General features: G+C 36.5%; 1 protein-coding gene across 1 annotated transcript; it reads left to right on the top strand.

The window, feature by feature from the left end:
* Positions 1-957: 957 nt before the first annotated feature.
* Positions 958-21,689, top strand: drd2a (dopamine receptor D2a). The gene is made up of 9 exons (XM_052110425.1): positions 958-1,019; positions 6,359-6,669; positions 13,382-13,491; positions 15,083-15,219; positions 17,213-17,412; positions 18,739-18,741; positions 19,664-19,747; positions 20,880-21,216; positions 21,502-21,689. Exons 2-9 carry the CDS (start codon positions 6,391-6,393, stop codon positions 21,687-21,689), a joined length of 1,338 nt encoding a protein of 445 aa, XP_051966385.1. The 5' UTR covers positions 958-1,019; positions 6,359-6,390.
* The last annotated feature ends 2,628 nt before the right edge of the window (positions 21,690-24,317 follow it).

The raw sequence follows: 24,317 nt of genomic DNA, 5'->3' as shown, positions 1-24,317 counted from the left end.
TTTATAGCATAATACCCTTGAAATTGTCATAACTGTCATTGTTATAACTGTAATTGTCATAACTGTCATAAATTATATTTCTCTGAGCAACCCACTGGTAACTGACTATCAACTGAATGTCAATACAACACTGTACAACCTTGCTGTATTTACATATATTATACTATGTATTCTATATTGTGTGTATTGTATACTGTACATTGTATATTATTATTTGTATATTGTATTGTGTGTAATCATGTGTATATTAGATATGTAAATTGTGTTGTGTAAATCTGATGTTTATTATAAATTGGTCTCATCACTGTCATGACTGCTATGTTGCTTGGAACTGCACCCAAGACTTTCACTCGTGTATATGTTTGAGTGACAATAAAGTGATTTGATTTGATTAATTACCGGTTTGTAACCTAAAAAAAAAATTCCTCCTAAACCACACACACACGCGCACACAGAGACAGAGGTCTGTAGGTGTATTAAACATTTCTGGGAAAGGATGGGAAAGCAATAAGCTCGATTACAGGGTTGTGAAAGGAAAAAAGATTGTGTTTGTAACACTTCTATATTTTTACTGATGTTTGTGTAACCGCCCTGCGTCGTTTTTCTACCTTCTCAATCTGTGTAGGGGAGAATGAGATTGTCCCACAGTTGATGCTGAAGGCACCGCGTGCGTACAGCGCGCGCTCAGATGCTGCTGCGCTCACACACGCGCATGTTGCACACACTCTGTTTGGACCGAACTGGATATGAGCGTGTTGCTGCAAACTGTACCACTTTAAAACCTCCACAATAACAAATTTTTTACCTGGTTTTAAACAAGACAAAATGAAATGTCTTCGTGGAAGTAGTCGTGTTTACCGGTTGACAGTTGTGTCCACCCGTGGAGCAGTAGCCTAATTGAGAGAAGAGGAATACAGTTACAGTTGCTTGGATGGACGAGTGTATACGATGAGTAAAGTGGATTTAAATGTTAAGAAATTGGATACTCCTGCTCTTTGGATGAAAGTTGTGGCTTGAAGGTACGTTTCGTTTGGAAACTGTATTCTTGCTCATTAATAATTGAAAAGCGAATAGTCGGTATTTATCTGTAACTAATTAACAGCTGTTCGGTAAATACATAAATTATACAGAGACTTTTGAAGGAATTTAACACCACTGCTTTAGGAAAAACAAACATTTGTTTGGTAAGAGTATGTGCATTAACCTGCTAATCTTCTACAATTAATTCAAGCGCTTTCTGAAGTCACAAAATTGAGATAATTTCTCTATGCTGCGATGATGTGTGTCTGTGTGTGACACACAAAGAGAGAGAGAGAGAGAAAATAAGAGAGCAAGGGAGAGGCAACGGGGTCGGAACCCATGTCTGGTGCTTCTAAGTATTTTGGTTGCTAAATATAAATTTGTTTCAGTTCATTTGAACTTTGGATCAGTAAACAATATTAACACACCATTTAATTTGCCACCCTAATTATTATAATTTTGTTCTTAGTGTGAGTGTGCTTGTTTGAGTTTTAAGCCATCAATTTAAGCAATCATTATTTTTAATGGGCAAAAATAAATAAATAAATAAAGAAATAAAACACATTAAAAGCCTAGAAAAACGTTCAAGGCTTTCTCTTAGCTTTTCATTAAATTATTTGATTAGGATTTGTTTACACCTACTGTACCTAGAGATTAATGTTGCTACATCCTAAATTGTCCTGATTTGAAATCCTATAATAAACCCACCAAACAGAAAAACAATCACAAATTATAATGTACATCAAATGGTTCAAATGAGTTTTTATAAGCCTGCCTGATTGACGAATAAAGATGAAAAAGCTTGATGTAGTTGAGCAGTGATGCATGTTTCTTCCTCTGCAGGCAGTGTCAACTCTAAACAGCCTTCATGATCTAGACTGACACTGAGAAGGCTAAAGAGGCAATTAGGTGGAAAAAAGTCAATTAGGGTTTAGTGGTGGTCCATTTACACACAGGCTGGTTACATATGGTGTTGTTCTTTTTTTAATATATTGAACATTTTAAGTGCATACATATTGCTATTGCATTTCTGTCTTTAAACATTTGTTCATTTGCATGGCACTACTGCTGACTGAGGCACTGCTGGGACCCTGACTGATGTTACATTTCAGGTGCAGCAAGATTCAAGTCTTCTCAGGGGCGGATCTACCGGGGTGGCATGGGGTGGCAAATGCAAACCTAAGAACCTAAGCATTGCCACCCCACCCTCAAATAATCATTGATTTTGAAATTGTGTAGGGGTTTATTCGACCGATCCCGTGATTGTTTACAGCAGCAGCCAATCACAGCATCGACCAACTGCCTACTTACTATGCGTGTGTACAGTGTTTGGGCTCTTGAGAGTTGATGAGCTTATTTCCTCAACAACAATGAACACACTGACAAATAAATGTTTCCAATTAAACACTGAATGATTATTAGATACATTGCTGTCAATTATGGGTTGAGATGGGTGAGACGTGTCCTCACCACTGTTTGAAATAGCTGTTGTCAGGTATGTGTATATAATTCAGATGAAACATCTCCAGTTTTTGAGTAGGAGCATCTATTTCATCTGTATGTTTGTTTTGACTGGTGATCTGGCACTGGAATGTGTTATAAGTGTTTGTTGTGGGTGTTATCAGTGTCATTTAGCGTCAGCAGTTTTGCCGCAGTTTGCGCTCTTTTCCGTGTCCCCCATTTTAATGTATCTCTCTGCCATATTGTTTGTGTGTATGCAGTGTGTGTGTGTTTTGTTTTTAGCTGAGTTCGGAGTGGCATACCTATACTACTCTTACTATATCTGCCATGTCTCTCTATGGCAGAAATAGTAAAAGTAGTATGGTAGCATGCCATTTCGAACTCAGCCTTATTCTCTTTCTCTCCCTCTCTCTTAATCGTTCTCTGGTGTGTGGTAACCAGGTGAGCTGATTGTTGTTGGGGTGCGCCAGGGCACAGTGTGTTGTTTCCTATAGTATAAACTTATTGTTTCATGGCTGGGTGGTGCTATGGGAGACGGTTGCTTGTGAGCTGTGTCATCTCATTCATGGGCACTCAGGTGAATATTGATTTTTTTTTTCCGGGTTCCTGCTGCCGGAGCAGAGAGTTTGAGGTTGTCGTTGTCTGAATTTCGGACTTTGATGTTTTTTCATTTACAGAATTGTCAATAAATGTGTCTTTGTTTCCACTACTCTCGTCTCTCCTCTCACATCTTTTATTGCATTTTATTTTTAAACACACATCTACGAAAGCCCTGAACCGCACTGTGAAAAATAAAGAATCACTAGGTGTGCCTAGTAAAAATGAGGTGTGCCTTCCTGAGCCAATGTTCTGCAAAATCTTTTTTTCTCTCAAATTGTTTTTTCTGTTTCCAAATTATTATTTTTCTCTCAAAAACATTCAACACACAAGCCTCATGTCAGCATATCAGGTCAGACTCTGTTAAATTAAGAAGGTATCCTAATACAAAATTATGCATATTGATTAGAAGAAAGGGTTTTGTTTTGTGCAAACACATTTAATGCAAGCTATGAGTTAAACTGCCTTTCAACAATTTAAACTATGGCTTCATTAAATGATATGCATACTCTATAGACAGCCATTTATAAAACTTTGATGTGTTAAGCATTATATTGTCACTTCCATCTCAAAGCCATAAGTATTGACTACAAAATCAATTGTGACATTAAATAACTTGAAAAGACAAGTAGACCTCTGTTCTGAATGTGGTATCATTGTGATGGCCAGAATGGCATCCAATGCAAATGTATTCCATTTATTTCCTCATTATGGCAATAATAAGGCTTGTGCTGAGCGCACTTTAATTTAGCTAAATCTGCTTAAGCTCACACATCCATATATTTAATGAATAACAACTGCTCACTGTGCAGATTCCTTTTTTCTCTCAATTTGCAGAGACAGAATGTACTTCAAGCTCTTTTGTTGCAATATGTTTTACGAAAACACTTGCCTCCCTGTGTCCACCATTTACCTGATGCTGCTAATGTTTCTATCGGTATGCTTGGACATCTTACTAGGAGAACTGTAGGGAGGGAGGAGACTTCTGTTCTAGTTAGTCAACTCACATCCAGGGTTCAGACATGGGCTTTCGAGGACAGCTGTGAGAACAATCTACCATAAATAAAGGATGGACTTTACACAGTGTATCTGCTGCACAAGGCCACAGCCATGGTGCCTTCTAGTGAAAGCTTGTACTCAGGTGTTCCATAGAAGATTGGTTTTATAATGCCAAAACATGGCGGGACATGCTGAGTAATCTGATCTATGTGATAAGCCACCCATGGAGAGAAAACGTGACTTAAAGGTACACTCTCAGTAATATTTGTGTTTATGCTGCACTCCGAATGTTCACCCAGAACAATATGTAGAATAAAGCAACTTTCTTCTACGATTGATATGACTTCAGCCTTCATTTCATATGTACATAATTTTATTTTTTATTTTTGATATCCTATTGTACTATTACGATTTTTTCTGTTTAGTAATTTTTTTCTTTCAATGCTGAAAAGAGAAAACTTCTCCCCTGGCAGATATTCTTTTTATTTTTTTGCAAAAATAACACCAAAGTCATCAGTTTTGGTGAGATTGAGAGAAGCATTTCTCTGAATAGAGGCCATAAAGACAGAAAAATATCTTGCCTAGCATGACAGATATGGCAGAGACATATTTCAAAGAGATGACATTCTTTTTAACTTGACAAAAGAACTATTAAAAATGCAGCACACAACGGTCAAAGATGTCCATATAGCACAAGTTTAACAAGTAGCCTATAAGTTTTATGAAAGTTACCTCTTAAAAAGTAGCTTTTTGTTTCAATTGATTTTAGATATCCACTTTATCCAATGCTGTTTGTTCTCTTTGCTCTGAAGTATCTCGATACTGTTTTACTGTGTGAGAAACTGCTCCAAATTAATTCAGTAATTGAGCAATTGAACAAATCGGACTAAATCGAGAATCAATCCGACTATTTTGCCAACCTGTGTGGCCAATTCACTGCAAATCGGGCATGGCTAGTTCTGATGCACAGTCGAAAGAAATACGTGAAAATGTTTCTCAGGTAAGTCAGAGCACTCATATTTTGATCAGTGCAAACAGCCGTGCAGATTCAGGTGCCCTGAGTGGTACTAAAAGTGATTTGTATTTTTAGTTGTAAATGATAATACAGTCAGCAGAAATGCATACTTTATAAACTCTATACTCTATATATCCCTAACCCAACACCTAAACCTAACTGTAAGTGTAAAACTATACATTTTGAGCGAATGCAACATACAAATCTCGCTTTCCATTGTTTATGTAAATGCAATTACTTCCTGATTCCCACGGCACTAGAACACGTGTTTCTGAGGATGCTTCCGCTACACACTATTAGTAACACTTGCTATGGTGCTTTTCAGTAAGTCGGCAGGGTTTGGGTTTGATATTAGGGGACATGAAATTTCAGAAGTTGCATGTTGATTTCTCGTGTGATCTTGTTAAGAAAAGCTAAATTACAAATATGATTGTTTCTGTTAGACAGCAATTATATTAAATGGAGAGCAAATTGATTGAAACATTGAGATGTTTTCTGAAGTCTCCTGCTTGAGAAAACCCTAGCAACCCTAGCAATCTTGTTTCCTTTAGAGTTTCAGAAGAGATCATAATAAAGTCACAAGTTGTGCTCAGATTAGACAGGATACCAAAGTCTGCAATTGAAAGTCTGAGATTTTAATATGAAATTTCAATATGAATATTTCATTTCAATTTGAATATGATTTCAATATGAAACATTTCTCATCAAATACTTCCAAAACCAAATTATGTGAGCTATACTATCCACAATCATTTTATAGTGCTGGACTCATACTGTACGTCAACAATAGACCTTATTCACAGTAGCACCATCTTTGATTATTAATGGGAATGACAACAAGGCTGTGAGGGATAGACTTGCCATTTCTTCAATGGCACGCACGTAATAAAGCTGTAAAAAGCTCCTCGATCACATCTGATTTTCCACAACTCATGTTGTCTGGAGATTTTTGACTACTGAATGTTCTTGACAATTGTTTTTTTCTATGTTTTGTCTGCGGAACTACCCAAAAATGTACGTCTAGCCCTTACAGCCTCATTGTCATTCCCATTAAAAATCAAATATGACACTGCTGTGAATATAAGGTCTATGTGTTCTAAAGGCTTATAGAAGATTATGTCTCCCAAGCTATTAAAGAGTAACCTTTGAGCAATAGCTTACAATTTTCCTCAGGGAAAAATATCTTGAAAAATTACACAATTCAGATGTAAAAAAATATTATACTGGATTTCTCTAATTAAACGTCTCTTTTGTCCATGATTCTAGGGCCTCTACGTGGCCTCAACCATCTACATCTGATGGATGTCTTCATAGAGTATGCCTATAATGAGAGCTTCTTTGAAAATGGATCCCAGGACTTCAATGTTACGGAACAAAGGGGGAAGCACCAGTACAATTACTATGCCATGCTTCTCACGCTGCTCATTTTCGTCATTGTTTTTGGCAATGTGCTGGTGTGTATGGCCGTTTCCAGGGAGAAAGCCCTGCAAACTACCACCAACTACCTGATAGTCAGCCTAGCCGTGGCTGACCTGCTAGTGGCAACTCTTGTAATGCCATGGGTGGTGTACCTCGAGGTAGGTTATAATGTGATGATCAGATTAATCTGTAATCATAAAGTCACATTAGGCATGCTATAATAATTTTACTTTGAAAAGTAAGCTCCTTGCACAAAGTAGACTCTGTGTGGTTTGTAATAATGCAAGGACATTTTATTAGATTGTTCTCTGATTAAGACTGTAATTTATTTTGCCATCTGCTTCATAATGCATAAGAATACATTTAGTGAGAATTAACTAAGAAGAGCTGTAGGCACCACAGTGTATTAAAACTCATTCTAGCTTATCAATTTGTAGTGGCCTCTAGCACATGTTTAATTTTAGACATATCTCATCCTTGCAACAGGTTTTTCAGTTATTTTGAACCCCGGGTTGTATAAAAGAAGCATCCCTTGTGTATGTCATTGAGCCACACTTATTACCAAAGCTATCAAATTACAGGCAAAATCCATACAGTAGGCAGAAATGATCCTTCAGATCATAACCCTGACTCAAGTTCTTCCGACGTTAATGCAACCAGGTTGGAAATGCAATTTAAACTGAGTCTGAACTATAGGTCAAAAGTGACACTTCAAATGCAGCACATCCAATTTATAGCTTTTTTCATTATTATAACAAATAGTATTTTTATAGGATTCACCGATATGTTGTTTTATTCTAAAGGTCAGCATTGAGTAACTGCATTCTCATTAATTTGTTTAAGTCATCATTTATTGAGATGATAATATATTTAGATTATTTATTTACTGAGAACTGCAGTGAGATGGTTGAAATAATTATTGCACTGAGAAGTCTATTTATTAGCTAAATTAGAAAAAATTGCTGCTTGTGTGGTGCAATATGGTAGCCCTCAATAATATTATTAGGACTGATGAGATATTTTAGTATATTAGCTGTCATTTCAGAAAACACTTGGGTTTGTGTAATAAACTTCAAAAAATATTCAGAACACGTTGAGACATGAGTCATGAAAATAACCAAATTACGCTAGCAAGAAATCATTATCGATCAAATCAAGCGCTTTAAATTAGCTTTTTATTATGCACAGCAATGTAAGAAAGTTTGCTTGTTGGGTGGACCTCTCTCTCTCATCTCTCTCTCTCTCTCTCTCTCTCTCACTCTCAGTGTTTTTATCACCAGCTATGACTGAGAATGAGAGTAGTGAGGCTCATTTCATCTGAGTTAGACGATATGGTGATGAACTGATTCCGTCAACTCACAGCAGCTTTCATTAGAGGTGCCAAATAATTCTTTAATCAATGACAGCGATGCAAACTCCAGAGACAGGAACCTATAAGCTCATCAAGAGGTATGCGATACCCTCAGCTTGCCTGCGGACACACATTAATCAGAAGCAGCTCACAGATTTCTGCCAGCCAACTCGGGAGCAGCAAACTGTGCATGATGCTGACCTGTGCTATATTACTTCTCTGCCAGTGTTATCACATAAACTAGAAAAAATGCTAATTTTTTATTGGTTAAAACATCATTACCTAGTGTAGTGGCTGAAAATGTGGCAAATGGACTCCCAGACTTTCAAACAAGACAAGCAGGTGTTTCCCATAGGAAAGAACAATCATAATTGAAATCTAAGATGTTTAGTTAATGATAAAATTAACTGAGCTATTCATTTTATAGCTCCATACTCTTAATTCTATGTCAGCAATAGTCTTGTTTGTGTCTAATTTTATTTATAATAAACGTCTGAGACAAAGTTGATACCTAAAGGAATAGTTCACCCAAAAATATAAATTATGTCATCATTTACTCACCCTCATATTGTTCCAAACGTATTGCTGAGTAGTAAATGATTACTTTTAATCTGGATTACATTATAAGATTACAAAAACCAAGTACTTGTAATTATATGAAATTATTTTTCTTAAATATTTGTAGTCAGATTACAGTTACTTTTTTATGGATTCAATTATAGCAGCGGCTTTTTGCACTAAGTATACAGTGAGGAAAATAAGTATTTGAACACCCTGCTATTTTGCAAGTTCTCCCCCTTGGAAATCATGGAGGGGTCTGAAATTGTCATCGTAGGTGCATGTCCACTGTGAGAGACATAATCTAAAAAGAAAACTCCAAAAATCACAATGTATGATTTTTTAACTATTTATTTGTATGATACAGCTGCAAATAAGTATTTGAACACCTGTCTATCAGCTAGAATTCTGACCCTCAAAGACCTGTTAGTCTGCCTTTAAAATGTCCACCTCCACTCCATTTATTATCCCAAATTAGATGCACCTGTTTGAGGTCATTAGGTGCATAAAGACACCTGTCCACCCCATACAATCAGTAAGAATCCAACTACTAACATGGCCAAGACCAAAGAGCTGTCCAAAGACACTAGAGACAAAATTGTACACCTCCACAAGGCTGGAAAGGGCTACGAGGAAATTGCCAAGCAGCTTGGTGAAAAAAGGTCCACTGTTGGAGCAATCATTAGAAAATGGAAGAAGCTAAACATGACTGTCAGTCTCCCTCGGACTGGGGCTCCATGCAAGATCTCACCTCGTGGGGTCTCAATGATCCTAAGAAAGGTGAGAAATCAGCCCAGAACTACACAGGAGGAGCTGGTCAATGACCTGAAAAGAGCTGGGACCACCGCTTCCAAGGTTACTGTTGGTAATACACTAAGACGCCATGGTTTGAAATCATGCATGGCACGGAAGGTTCCCCTGCTTAAACCAGCACATGTCAAGGCCCGCCTTAAGTTTGCCAATGACCATTTGGATGATCCAGAGGAGTCATGGGAGAAAGTCATGTGGTCAGATGAGACCAAAATAGAAGTTTTTGGTCATAATTCCACTAACCGTGTTTGGAGGAAGAAGAATGATGAGTACCATCCCAAGAACACCATCCCTACTGTGAAGCATGGGGGTGGTAGCATCATGCTTTGGGGGTGTTTTTCTGCACATGGGACAGGGCTGACTGCATTGTATTAAGGAGAGGATGACCGGGCCATGTATTGCGAGATTTTGGGGAACAACCTCCTTCCCTCAGTTAGAGCATTGAAGATGGGTCGAGGCTGGGTCTTCCAACATGACAATGACCGAAGCCACAGCCAGCATAACCAAGGAGTGGCTCTGTAAGAAGCATATCAAGGTTCAGCGTGGCCTAGCCAGTCTCCAGACCTAAACCCAATAGAGAATCTTTGGAGGGAGCTCAAACTCCGTGTTTCTCAGCGACAGCCCAGAAACCTGACTGATCTAGAGAAGATCTGTGTGGAGGAGTGGGCCAAAATCCCTCCTGCAGTGTGTGCAAACCTGGTGAAAAACTACAGGAAACGTTTGACCTCTGTAATTGCAAACAAAGGCTACTGTACCAAATATTAACACTGATTTTCTCAGGTGTTCAAATACTTATTTGCAGCTGTATCATACAAATAAATAGTTAAAAAATCATACATTGTGATTTCTGGATTTTTTTTTTTAGATTATGTTTCTCACAGTGGACATGCACCTACGATGACAATTTCAGACCCCTCCATGATTTCTAAGTGGGAGAACTTGCAAAATAGCTGGGTGTTCAAATACTTATTTTCCTCACTGTAAATAGAAACAAAACACATCTTCTTTGTACAGTGCAAATGGTGTTAGATGCTCAATACTATATGTCAGATCTATTTGCACTCCTAATGAAATACTAACATACAGTATAGGGACATCACTGCAGCATTTTTATTGTGTTTATTTAGAGTCACACAGACAACCTATACCAACCCCTACCCCTAAACCTAACCCTAACCTTCCCTTAAAATAGAGGTCTAAACAGGACTGTTTTTTCCATCCCGCTCCCAGATTCTATCCCACACACGAACATTCCCGATGAATTTTACTCCATGCTTTATGCCTGCAGTGATTTTCTTCCCCATTACTACCATTCCTACAACCCCACATTTGTTTTGCACATAAGGAAAAAGTGTAGCCATACAAGTGTAAAGAAATAACGTTTTATTTTTCTGATGTTGCTATTATCAGATGACACGTGACATGATGCCCATCTGACTTTCCTGAGGTTGGTTTCTCAACACTTAAATTGATCAATTTCCAGTCCCAGTTTCACATCCTTTGATGACACAGTGGGTCCACACTATGTTCTGCCATTCTTGTAAATCTCCTTTGACTACAGCCTGTTCCAAATATTGGATAATTTGATGCGCGTGTTGTGTGCAATTTTTTCCATTGGATTTTCTGTTTATTGTTATCAAAAATAAATTACATTTAAAATAAAATGATAATTACAGTTTTTTTTTTGTTTGTTTTTTTGCATTCATAAATTAATAATATAAAAATAGATATCCTCATCTAATTTTTGGGGCTCTTCTCTGATCGCCTGCTCTTGCACACAACTCATGGACGTACCGTCTGCTACCACTTTCAACTCGTAAATGTAATGCCGCTCCACAAGAAATCTGATCAGGTTCTGCGGGTCCTGCTGGAGTTCCACGGGAATGCGCACCACAGTAATATCTAGTAAACATGGTTACTATATTAACAGCAAAAAGTGGAGAATCGAACACGGGACGTCCGCTTAATAAAAGTGTTTTCACACCGTCTTCACACAATATGCTATTGCAGTGACTCTTGAGGGTGCAATTTTGGAATTGCATACACAGACCTGATATTAGCCACAAGCCAGGTGGCTATAATCAGGGTCGTAATCACAATATACGTTGAGGGGGACATCCCCCCACTAATTAGATATGGGCAGATTGTCCCCCCAAATAATTTATATTCTTGTTGCTGTTCTGCTGCAAATTTCTGAAATTTTGTATCGACTGACAGTCATTTCTAAGGGTGCAAACTACTGTATTCACCATTTGGCGAAATTTGTCATTTTGAATTTTGAAAATATGTCATGTACAGTACGAGGTTCATCATTTGTAATTGTGAGCTCTTTTAAACAGAGCTCTTTTTAGCATATCAGGCTTAAGACAAAGAGTGAATGCGTGTATATTGTAAAGGAATTCAATGAATGTGTATAATCTGGCAAGCTTTTGAAGTAGTTTTTTTAGAAAATTTACTTGAAATTGTCTAAGAAAATTATCTATAAAGCAAAATGTAGAGCATTATCACATCAGATTAGAACTAGAACATGGTAAGAACTGTTGTTTGTGGCAAAGACAGTATCATATATTTTTAATGTCAATGTTATTTGTTAATAATTTACAGTCAATTGAAGATATTATAAATAATTTATTTATGAAATAAATTAATTCTGACATTTGGAAAGCATCTCCTAAGAGTCTTCTTTTAAAAGAGACTTATTTTGAGTTTGTCCTTGTCAGGTCTGTGCTCAAAAAAATCACCTAATAATGAAACATTCTGTCATTTACACACCCTTATATTATTCCAAACACATATGCTGTTGCATTTTCTTGGAACATATACTGTAGATATTTTAAGCAGCTCTGCACCATAGAATAACCATTTATAATGAACAGGAGCAGTCAATCTTCAAAAAGGATAAATATTATAAAGCACTAGTAAGTGACAGACATGCAATTTAGGGTCTCCAATTAACATTACCTGCATTACTTTTTGGACTGTGGGGGAAACCGGAGCACCTGGAGGAAACTCATGCAAACACAGGGAGAGCACGCAAATCCTCACAGCTGAGCCAGGACTCAAACCCTTGCCACAGCAGTGGTCAATAAGAACTGTTTATGGAAAAGTGCGTAAAGATTCTTGAGGAAAATTTGTATGAAGATTCCACTGGGAAAAATATTATACCATTATATTTGTGACCTCAACACCCACGACCCCCAACCCCCAAAAATATTTGGTCTGCCCAATGTTGAAAACATGGTTACAACTTTTAATTATTTTGAAGATGCAATCTCACTAAGCATTTGACAACAGGGCATAACAATAAAATAAAAAGATAAATACTGTGCAATGTAAATCCTGCCTTCTAAAACTTAATGTTCTCTGCAAATGATTCCATGTCAAATCTAAAGAATCTTGTGTTCCTGACGAACACATTTGAATTATTATTTGAAATATCACTCATTGTATGTTATTTAACCATGTGTCGCAATGTCTTTGGAAGGATTTTGTCCATCAAGCACACTTCATTTCATAATATTCACAATATAATCCACAAATAAATGCAAACCGATTGCACTTGTGTGGTGAAGTTAGCTTTAGTTTTGCAAATTGATTGAGTACTCTACTTCAAAAATGGACATTAATTAACTTTTGCTTTTGTGATTGATTTTTGTGACATTAATGCAAAAATACATTATAGCTGGTTGAATCTGTAACTACACATGGATGCCATTTGTAATGTTTGTTAGACCTTGCTTGTTTAACGTGCCCCAGGGCACCTGTCCATAATTTTAGAAATTCCCATAAGAAATGCCTGTTAAACTCAAACATATTTGAGCCTCTCATTTATGGAAGATCTAGCTCTATCACCATCATGGGGCAAAATCATTTTTACACCACATAAATATGTCTACGATCCATGTTTCTGAATTATTGATTGCAATTTTTGTCATGTAATCTGTAATTAATACCATATTGCAATTCAGAAGTAATCTACCGAGCACTGTTCAAAGCTATATGACTTTCTTCCATGGAACAAAAAAAGAGACAAGTTTCAGTCACCATTTACTTTGATTGCATTTGTTTTTTGCTTTTTTTTTCAATGTAGGTTGCATTCAGATTGTTCTATAATCAGAAGAGCTTTTAGTTATCCATGTCTGTCCTCCCAGGTGGTGGGAGAGTGGCGGTTTAGCACGATCCATTGTGACATCTTTGTCACCCTGGACGTGATGATGTGCACAGCAAGCATACTCAATCTGTGTGCCATCAGTATCGACAGGTAGGTGTTTCTTCACAGATTTTACAAGAGTGGTGTAATGTTGACCGAGACATAATTTGGTTCCTCGGGCCAAAAGGCAGAACACCTCAGCTTTTACTCCTAAATATAAATCAATCTGGTGCTGAGGTTCCTGCAATGTAGACTATAATCATGCTAACCACTGAGCCACAATTCCACTATATGTATATATATTAGGGCTGTCAATCGATTAATATTTGTAATCAAAATAATTACATGGTGTCCCAATTAATTAATTGCAATTAATTGCATATACAAATATTTGCTGAGAAAGTCCCTCATATAACAATAATTCAATATATAATGATGAAATAATTACAGTTATCATTAAATATTAAAAAATTATATATATATATATATATATATATATATATATATATATATATATATATATATAAATGCATTGCATTCTTGTGGCAGAAGAGTTAATCATTGATAAGACAATACAAAAAGCAGTTTTAGAATACAATGTATTGTTTACTACCATATTATTGAACATAAGTCAGTCATTGGCTTACAGTATATATATATATATATATATATATATATATATATATATATATATATATATATATATATATATATATATATATATATAGTTTATCTAATCAGATTATCACGTGGCAGCAGTGCATAAAATCAAGCGGATACGGGTCAGGAGCTATAGATAATGTTCACATCAACCATCAGAATGGGGGGAAAATTTGATCTGTGATTTGGACCGTGGCATAATTGTTGGTGCCAGATGGGCTGATTTGAGTATTTTTGTAACTGCTGATCTTCTGGGAATTTCACACACAACAGTCTCTAGAATTTACTCTGAATGGTTCCAAAACCACAAAACATCCAGTGAGTGGCAGTTCTGTGGAAGGAAATGCCTTGTTGATGAGAGAGGTCAACAGACAATGGCCAGACTGTTTTGAATTGACAAAGTCTACAGTAACTCAGATAACAGCTCTGTACAATTGTGGGGAGAAGAATAGCATCTCAGAATGCTTTGCGCAATGTCTCCCACCATCTGTTTCCCAAAGTTCAATTCATGTGACATTAGTGGCGTTTGTGCAAATTGACTCGCTTCTCATGAACTATGGTTTCTTAAAAGGATCATATTACACATTAACGATGTTATAAACATATAAATGTTAATATATATATATATATATATATATATATATATATATATATATATATATATATATATATATATATATATATATTATACATTTTATAAATGTATAAATACATTTGCTTTTATTCGCAGCATTCCAGACAGCTTGTCAATATGTGTGTTGCTTGGAGACACACAATCTTTGATCCTACTTTGTCATCATTTCAGAGAAGACTGGCCATATTGGCCATATTGTTGAAAATGTAATTTACTCAATATTAGCATTTTGTTTATAAAGCTGTTAAAAAGCACTATTAAACGTGCAGGAGTGCTGTTGTACTGAATAGCCACTGCTTTAATTACCTGCGATTGAATCACAGCTGTGTTGTGCAAGGGAAAATAAATCAGTTCAAATGCATGGCTGTAAAATAACAGTGAAACCACTCTGTCTGTTATCTTGCACAGGTATACAGCAGTAGCCATGCCTATGTTATACAACACACGATACAGCTCTAAGAGGAGAGTCACAGTCATGATTTCTGTGGTGTGGATTCTGTCTTTTGCTATATCATGTCCACTGCTGTTTGGACTGAATAATACTGGTAAGTATAGGAAAATATTAAGTTTTGACTGAATTGTCTTTATCTCTGTTAAAAGGAACAGTTCACCCAAAAATGAAAATTCTGTCATCATTTGCTCATTCTCGTTCCAAACCCTTATGACTACCTTTCTTATGTGGAACACAACATTATTGGAAAACTGTAGCTCTCAAATTTTATTCATGCTTGAACATATTCAAACTTCATGACTAATGCCTTCGGGACTCTGCAGTGATGCCAAACAGAGACAGAGGGCAATATTTTCCATATATACAGTAATACCGCAAATGTTCATATGGCTTCAGAAGGCTTTCAATATTGTGAGTCGGACTGAATTATTTTATGGTACTTATTTGGTGCTTTTTTATTCTTTTTGAAGCTTAACAGCAACTTGTCATTTATGCGTGAACCATTCCTAGCAGTAAAGACATTTCTCTTCCATAAGTTAAAGATCAAAACCTCCCGAGAGTGTATACTGTATACTGTAAACCAAATTGTTTCTTATAAATGCAACTCACAATAAGGCTTTTTCTAATTTATATATGAATTATCATACAAGGATAGTTCACCCAAAAATGAACATTCTCTCATCACATCCCAGATGTGTATGACTTGAACATTTTTATAAGAATATCTCCGCTCTGTAGATCCATAAAATGCAAGTGAATGGTGCCCAGATCTTTGAACCTCAAAAGAATCACATAAAGGCATGATAAAAGTCATTCATACGACTTAAGTAGTTAAATACATATCTTCTGAAGTGATATGATTGCTTATGGGTGAGAAACAAATTAATATTTAAATAGTTTTTACTATAAATCTCCACCTTTGACCAGCCCCGACCAAAAAAAACGAAGAATGTGGAAGTGAAAGTGGAGATTGACAGATTTATCTGGGATGCATCATTGCATGTTGGTAAATAAATTATGAGAGAATTAAAATGTTAGGGTGAACGACCCATTTTCTAACCACAAGATAAATGCCAGATAAACTCTGTATAATTAGATTTAGTTTTCTTTAGCTTGAAGAAATGGCTTGCGCTTATAAGTATTAATATAGTACAATGTAACAGCTTGCACTTATAAGAGTGTGAATTGACAGAGTATTAGTGTTTTTGTCTTTTGTGCACACAGGTGGCAGGGACTGCTCAAATTAAGTGAGATCACCAATTCATTTGAAAGTTATATTAGAGGAAGTCATTAAATAAGTATTATTATGCATCATTGCAGAATATTGAGGGGACATACAAGACAAATCTTACTGCAAGATACATGAAAGATTGTGAAGTTGAGGATTAAAGAGCACCTATTATGTTTTTTTCAAAGATTACACTCATGTGTAATGTAGTGTGTTATATAGCTGTTTGTGAATGTAAAAAAGTCTGCAAAGTTTCAAAAAGTGCACAACAAATGGAGTTATTGACTCCCAAAAGAAAGAACAAATTCTGAACACCTGAAACGAGTCGTTAGTAATTCCAGACTTACTTCCTGTTCTAACCTTCGTAATTTGGTAACAAAAAAACCTGCCTATGGTCTTTACTGGCTGATCCTGAACAGCTTTGACCCGCCCACAAACACTACACCAAGCGGTAGACCAATCACAACAGACTGGGACATCTGACCAATCAGAGCAGAGTAGGCTCTCTGAAAGGAGGAGTTTAGAATGAATGCTTTAGAACGGTTCATTGAACAAGTCATTTTTTGACACTTAAAAGCAATAAGAGGTGCTCTTTAAAATCATCAGTGCTTCCGCAGTATTAGTTTATAAGTATTTGGTCTGCGGTCACATTGATAACTTTATGCTGTTTCTATTTGACTTTGACTTTGTATAGATTCCAGCAATCACTTCAGTAGTCAATACAGTACATAATGTATAAAGCTTTTTTTTGTTTTTTGTTTCCTCATCTCTATTTTAGAGCAAAGATAGATAAATATTGTAATAATGCTGGCTGGGTGTCTTTGTCACTTGCTAATTTTCACTCTATTTTATATTGCAGACACCCATGACAACGCCCTGTGTGTGATTGCAAACCCAGCCTTTGTAGTGTACTCATCCATTGTATCCTTCTACGTACCCTTCATCATTACTCTGCTAGTATACGTGCAGATCTACGTTGTGCTGCGTAAGAGACGGAAACGCGTCAACACCAAGCGCACCTTCCCAGTTACGGAGGTGGAAATGAGCTCCACTTTAAAGGTACTACAACAACCAGAGCTGGTTTATGAAGAATATTGGAAGTTTGTGCTTTTTTTCTTTCTTTCATGGGGATTGACATTTTAAAATGAATTGTCATAGGTAATGTTCAGGCAGCAATATGTTGTAGTTTGTCTTGCGCATCTTAATTGTTGTTTTGACGCCCCTAGCGGAATGACAACTATTTTAAATACTTTTTTATCAAAACACTAAAGTTCAAATGCTTAATTATGAAGTCAGATACTCCTATCCCCCCATAATTCCTATCCTGGCTTTCTTCCTTTTTCACTTTACACACCAGTTCAGTTTAGTGAATTTTGTGAAGATTGCTTAAAGGGTAACTAAACACCTGCTCAGAGTCTGACTCCACCCACTAGAAGAATATTGGAAAATGCTGGAAAAGTGGGCAGACCCCGGCGGGGATAGAGGGAACGACCCGAGTGAGCAGGGGGGGGGGCACCTGAGACTCGTAGTGATGGATTAATTGACAGCTGCTGTCAGACTCTATGTTATTATTATTGCTCACACGGTCGCAAGACGACATGTACATGAATCTGGCGTGGTGAGCTGGAACCTGCTTACGTCAGCTGTCACCGCTTACATCACGAAGTACCGCAACAGCCAATAGGAAAATTCAACTGCAGTAGCCACCGTTCAACCTGAAGAGGGCAGCACTCAGACGTTTTTACACCATATATTGTAGAATTAAAACACTTTATACACAAATGTCAAAAAAATTACTTGAATCAATGACCAGTACTAATAAAGCCCCATGCTTACAGATCATTAACTAAAAAAAGTTGGTTTAGGGTTTAGTTACCCTTTAAAACTACACTATTGATGAATTACTTCGATCTTCATCAGCACTGCAGTTTTTATCAATTTCAATTCACTAAACTGAACTCTTAAATTCCAATGGCAAAGTAATTCCCATCTGCAGTATAACATTTGGATAGTAGTCAGAGGTATCTGGGCTTTGCATGGCTCAAACCACTCCTGGTTTCTCGAATGGAAGCTGCCCTGCATCTTTAATTACAGTGTGTCTTGAAGGATCTTTTCTTTATTCTTGTATTGATTCTCCCAACATACAGCAAATCAATATGCACCTGCAGAAAATGACCACAGCTTCATATCTCTTTGTTATTATAATAAATTTTTTGTCTGTGCTTTGTTTTATGCCAAGCAGAGACACACAGGCTTCTCAATGGAACATATGCACAGTCCACAATAAATTCAATATACCATTATTCAAAGAAACTGATAGCTTATCTATGCACCTTAAGCCTCGGCAAGGGCATCAGTGCATTATAGAGAACCATTTGTGGTTAGGGAGTTCTCATACTGTGTCTAGACAGTAAACATCACATCTCCTATCAGTGGATTCTGTCACTGCTAGCATTGTGATGTGGAACCAGGCATTAGATCATCATCGTGTTTATTTTAAGAGAGTTTTCATTTTTAAGTGCCTTATCTGTCTATATATCAAGTGTCTCAAAATAAAAAAAAAATTTAGATTTAGTTCTAAAATTATTTCCTTAAGATTTGATCACATCTCTGCCTAATATGTGCCCAGATTTATGCCTTTTAAATTGAGAACACAATGCTTTCCCTGCTGTGGTTTGGCATATACCAGCAGGTCCAATCTTGTCATTACCTTATCCAAGTTGGTTATTTTCTGTTTGACTAGAAAATATGTTCCATAATCCATCCTGACCAACTTAATCTGGTATGACCAGCTGAAAGTTTGTTTGCTTCTGGTCACATCAGAATGGTCTATCTGCTTAGTCCGGCTAATCAGGACCGTTTCTAGGCATGGGGTTTGCGCAAAATCGGAAGCTGACCCAAACAACCCCCACCTCCTAACAAACGCAGTCTTACCTAGGGTGCCAAAATGATTTAAAATGGCCTTGCTGCTAATGACCAGCTTAGACTAGCTAATAACCACTTTATATTAGTTAGAAACCATCTACCATGTTCCAATACACAGCTACAAGTTTAAGATGGATTTTCCATCAAGGCTAGAGTTCAAATCAAGCAGATCATTTGAAATGATAAAGAATTTGCAAACGTCTTCTCCACATTACCTATAGTATAATTGTTACATACAAGCATACATTAACAAAACATATCAATATAATAGAATAGTATTACCAACCAAGCAGTTACATGAATGTATGTCAATGAAGGAACAACTAATTCCCTTCTGGTCTAAAAGTGTCAAAGCAGTCTGGTATTTCTCCCTTGTGTGTTTCAGAAATGCACACACCCTGATGAAGTGAAACTGTGCACTGTGATCGTCAAGTCTAGTGGGAATTTTCCTGTGAACAACAAAAATGTGGTATGGCTAATTGAGCTCTTCCTTTCAAAATAAAGCTCTCAACATTATTATTATTTTATTAATTTTTTTGCTGCTAATTGTTTGTCTTATCCACCCCCAGGACAGTAGTTATGACTATGGATGACATTTTAGAAACAGCAGTGTGTCTGTCAGAAAATATATAATATTTATTTCTATATCCTCAATAAGCATCATCCCTTAATTATTATTGACTGGAACCATAAACATGGGAAATGCTGTAATGAGAATTCACATTTCTGATTTAACAAGCATCATTATATTACAAGCATTAGGCTTACCATAGTCATGAAAAGTGAGTACAGACAAAGTGCCTTTAAAGACAAGTTGGTTGATTTTAGAGGATTTTTAGTTCTGGAGTTGGTTCTTGGTTTGGTTCTAAAGTTGGTTCTCTGTTTGATTCTAGAGTAGGTTCTTAAGTATTTTCTACAGTGTATATTATATGCTCAGTTCTAGATTATGTTCTAGGTTATTTTCTACATTACATTCAAGCATGTTCTCTCTTTGGTAAATTCTAGATTATGTTCTTAATTATGTTCTAGATTACATTCTAGTGTAGCTCTACATTACGTTCTAGATGTAATTCTAGAGAAGATTCTAGATTGCATTCTGCATTATATTCTAGATTTGGTTTAAGTTTAGAGAAGGCGAAAGGTTATGTTCATTAAGTAGAATCTACAGTATATTACATTCTAGGTTTGGTTGTAGAGACGTTTCTAGATTTTGTTCTAGAGCATGGTTTCTTTGTGGTTCTTGAGTAGATTATTGGTTGTGTTCTAGAGTACTTTCTAGATATGGCTGTGGAGCATGTTCTCTTTTTGGTTCTTGAAGATTGTTCTTGGGTTTTTTTCTATCAAGAATCGAACATTTAGTAGAAACAAACAAAGAATGTAGAACAGGTTCTCTTTTTGGTTCTAGGTTTAGTATTAGTGTATGCTCATTTCGAGATTTAAACCAAACCAAGAAATTCTGAATAATGAATCATTAATCATAAACGAACAAGATGTGGAAAGTATATTGCCATCACAAGGTGTGCTAATGTGCATTTCAGAACTATATTTAGCCAAAATTACCTTTATTTTCCATCTCTTTTTGTTGACAGATCTTCATAAAGGAGGTGGTAAACAATGGGGATGACATCCAAATGGATGAAATCACAAACTTAAACCCTCAAAGACAAAGGAAGCAGGATCAGTCTGCTGCAAGTCAACAACACAGCAGGCTTGTTAACGCTAATGTAAGAGAGACTGACATATCACCGCCATTGCCTGAAGGTGGTGTCAAACCTGAAAGAAATGGAAACACCAGCAATATTACTAAAGTGGCCAAAGCGTTTGAGATCCAGGTCTCCCCCAATGGCAAGACACAGACATCGGTCAAAAGTCTGAACAAACGCAAAATCTCCCAGCAGAAGGAGAAGAAAGCCACTCAAATGTTAGCTATCGTCCTTGGTAAGCTTTTTTTTTTCAGTGCCTTGGTACTGTATATTATGTGTTAGTGCAGTGTTTGTTTAAATTTTATTTAAGATATTCTGTTCAGTTGAGCTTGTTCATCCATCTTCCACATTTATCTTAGATCACAAAATGAAACAATATTTTTTTTTAAATAACCCAGGATAAAGCTTTTATCCAGTTTTTACATTTAAAGTACAGTATTTGTTAAACCTGAACTACTGTTATTTTTCTTTGATAAATTATTGGAGCACACTTCACCAACTCTGTCTGCATTATTTGCAGGTGTATTTATCATCTGCTGGCTGCCGTTCTTTATTACACACATTGTGAACACTTACTGCCAAGTCCCTCCTGAACTCTACACTGCCTTTACGTGGCTGGGTTATGTGAACAGCGCTGTTAATCCCATCATATACACCACTTTCAACATCGAGTTTCGCAAAGCTTTCATTAAGATTCTTCACTGTTGAGAGCAACTTGTTCAGTGAAGTGAAAGGGATTGAAACAATACCTCATCTGTTGTAAGCACACTGTAAATCTTTATATTTCAAGAATCAAAATCGCATCCTAGTTGGACAATGGTCTAGGAGCTACATCAGTTACATTTTATTGAGATTAAAACTATGGCTAATGGAATGTATATAAATTGCCTGAATATTAAAATATATTTTGTTCAATGATCATATACCATTCAAAAAAAGGAAAGATAAACACAGGGGCAAATAGGTCTTTCTAAGCAGTGTGCTCAACACAAACATTTGTTTGGAATACTATGTATAGCTGAAGTGTTTAATGTCTGCTCCATTAGCTCTATTATTATTGGATTGTTTTTAAACAGGTTTCCCGAACACTCCCCCTGTGTGCCATTGATTGAACAAACAGATAGTCCTGCTCCAATCTCACACCATTGGTTGAGCTAATGTTGCAGCATGTGTCTGGCTGGTCGGAATGCTCAAATAAACAGAGAAATGATTTGAAAGCACCACAGAGCCACAGCATTTCAACTTTTCGGGGAAATCAGAGGATTTTGGTAACAACTTATAGGCAGATGTGGGTAGTAATGTGCTACATTTACTTTGTTACATTTAGTTGAGTAACTTTTTGTAGAAAATGTACTTTTATGAGTATATTTAATGGTGAGTACGTTTGACTCTTACTCAAGTGAAAAAAATGTACTCTTATTTGGCTACAATGGAGGACGTTATTGTCATTACATTACTGATTTTCAAAAAGTGTTAATGAATGTGTAATTTGTTGGTACTTTTACGGCACCGGAACTTTACAGCGGCGCTCTGTAACTCAACTCAAGTTCATCACTGCAGCAACAGCAGTAAGCGCTCAAAACAAACAGTTTCTTTATTTAACACAGTTGATAATAAAGATTTACATTTATGCAACGCTCATTCAACACCAAAACAAGCGGGAATTTCAGCATACAGAATTTTGGATTGAACTAAGAAAACATGTTGCAGTAAGTTGTGGTGATAACGATAATGCGGTCTTGTTTGTATGGTAATGGTCAGTTTCAGAGTGATTCTGTACCTATGGGCTCTTTTGATTGTAGACAGCATTATTGATTATAATGGTAGCAATTTGTTTTAGTCGCATCGTGCCGTACCGCTTGCATCTGATGTAGACAGAGCGTTATTTTTCTCTGCTGATCGCTTACTTGATAATGCAGTGAGCACACAGCCATATGCGGTATAAAGCACGTGTGTGATGCGTTTTTCTTAAGGACAACAGAGAACAAGCTCTGAACTAAAATAAACCTAAACATGCTTCTAAACACCAAGATAAGGTGCAACTTTACTTTATTGCACAAGTAGGTCAGTCCGGTTGGTGCCCCAGCCTGAATCAGGCGGGGGAGGAGAGTTACCGGAGATGCCAGTTCGAGAGTGAGAGAGAAAGAGAGGCACGCGGCAACACTGCATGTGTGATTGTGTTTGTTTATGTTTGTTTTATGTTGAGTTTTACATTACACTTAATGTTGACTGTTCAGCTGGTTCCCACCTCCTCCTTGCAATCCTTTAACTGTTATATGGTGAAATAGCGACATTAGGAGTTAATAATGCATGATCTTGCTTTGATTCATAACTAAGAATATACAATATTGTACATAATAATATAAATGAGCCTCTAAGACATTTCGTTTTTTTTTTTTTTTATAATTGCTAGGAAAGGATCTGTCAAGCATCCTTAAAGTGATAGTTCACCCATAAATGAACATTCTGTCATCATTTAGACTCACTTTTGCTGTTCCTTTGTGTCTTTGTCTTCTCTGGAACTTCTCTGTCTGAAAAACAATGTGTTAGGTAGAATGTTAGGGACTGACATCCTCAGTCAAAAATGGCAAACGAATGTAGGTGAATGGTGACTGAGTCTAAACTTCTTTCTGACATCTTCTTTCTTTTTTTTTTTTTTTTTTGTTGAAAAGTTTATTTATGCCAGACATGTCTGCAACATTAACTCCCACTTTTAAAATGTGTTAGATGTCCATCTAACTGCAGTTATAAACCTTAAAAAAATAGTACATTTAAAATTTTAAACTGTAGTCAATTACTTTCTGTACCAATATAAAAGCATTTGTGCCACATCTACAACAAAGTGCATTTACAGTTATCATTTAAAGATGGATAAACACAGAAAATAATCATCATTTCATAATATGCTGAGACTTGCATACAAAATAGCCTTTACAATTGTTTTTCAACCTTATCATTGGGAGCAGTAACTCTTTTTGTTCCTTGTTTTGGCCTTGGGGGTAAAGATAATTCTGACGAAGTGAAAGGGGAGGATAAGGACAAACTGCTTACATTCCCTGAAGAGCGGATTTTGGAGAAGACGGGCAAGAGCGCTATCAGCCAAGCGTGCAAACGTGTCAGCAAAATGACTGTGATTTTATTTAAGGTTCCTCTTTACTATTTATTACTGTTTATATGACTACATAGCTTTTCATGCTTTATATGACACATTGAATGTGATGGGCCTGCCATTGCAATGTATTGCATGTTACAGTGTTCTCATTTAATGTATGTTGCACAATGATATAAGCTTATGAATAAAGTAACTGTGAACTGGCACTACCACACATTGTGGTA

The sequence above is a fragment of the Xyrauchen texanus genome, chromosome 38, assembly GCF_025860055.1.
Source record: "Xyrauchen texanus isolate HMW12.3.18 chromosome 38, RBS_HiC_50CHRs, whole genome shotgun sequence".
Taxonomy (NCBI): Eukaryota; Metazoa; Chordata; class Actinopteri; order Cypriniformes; family Catostomidae; genus Xyrauchen; species Xyrauchen texanus.
Note: the sequence above shows the minus strand (reverse complement) of the source record. Positions and strands in the feature narration are given on the sequence as shown.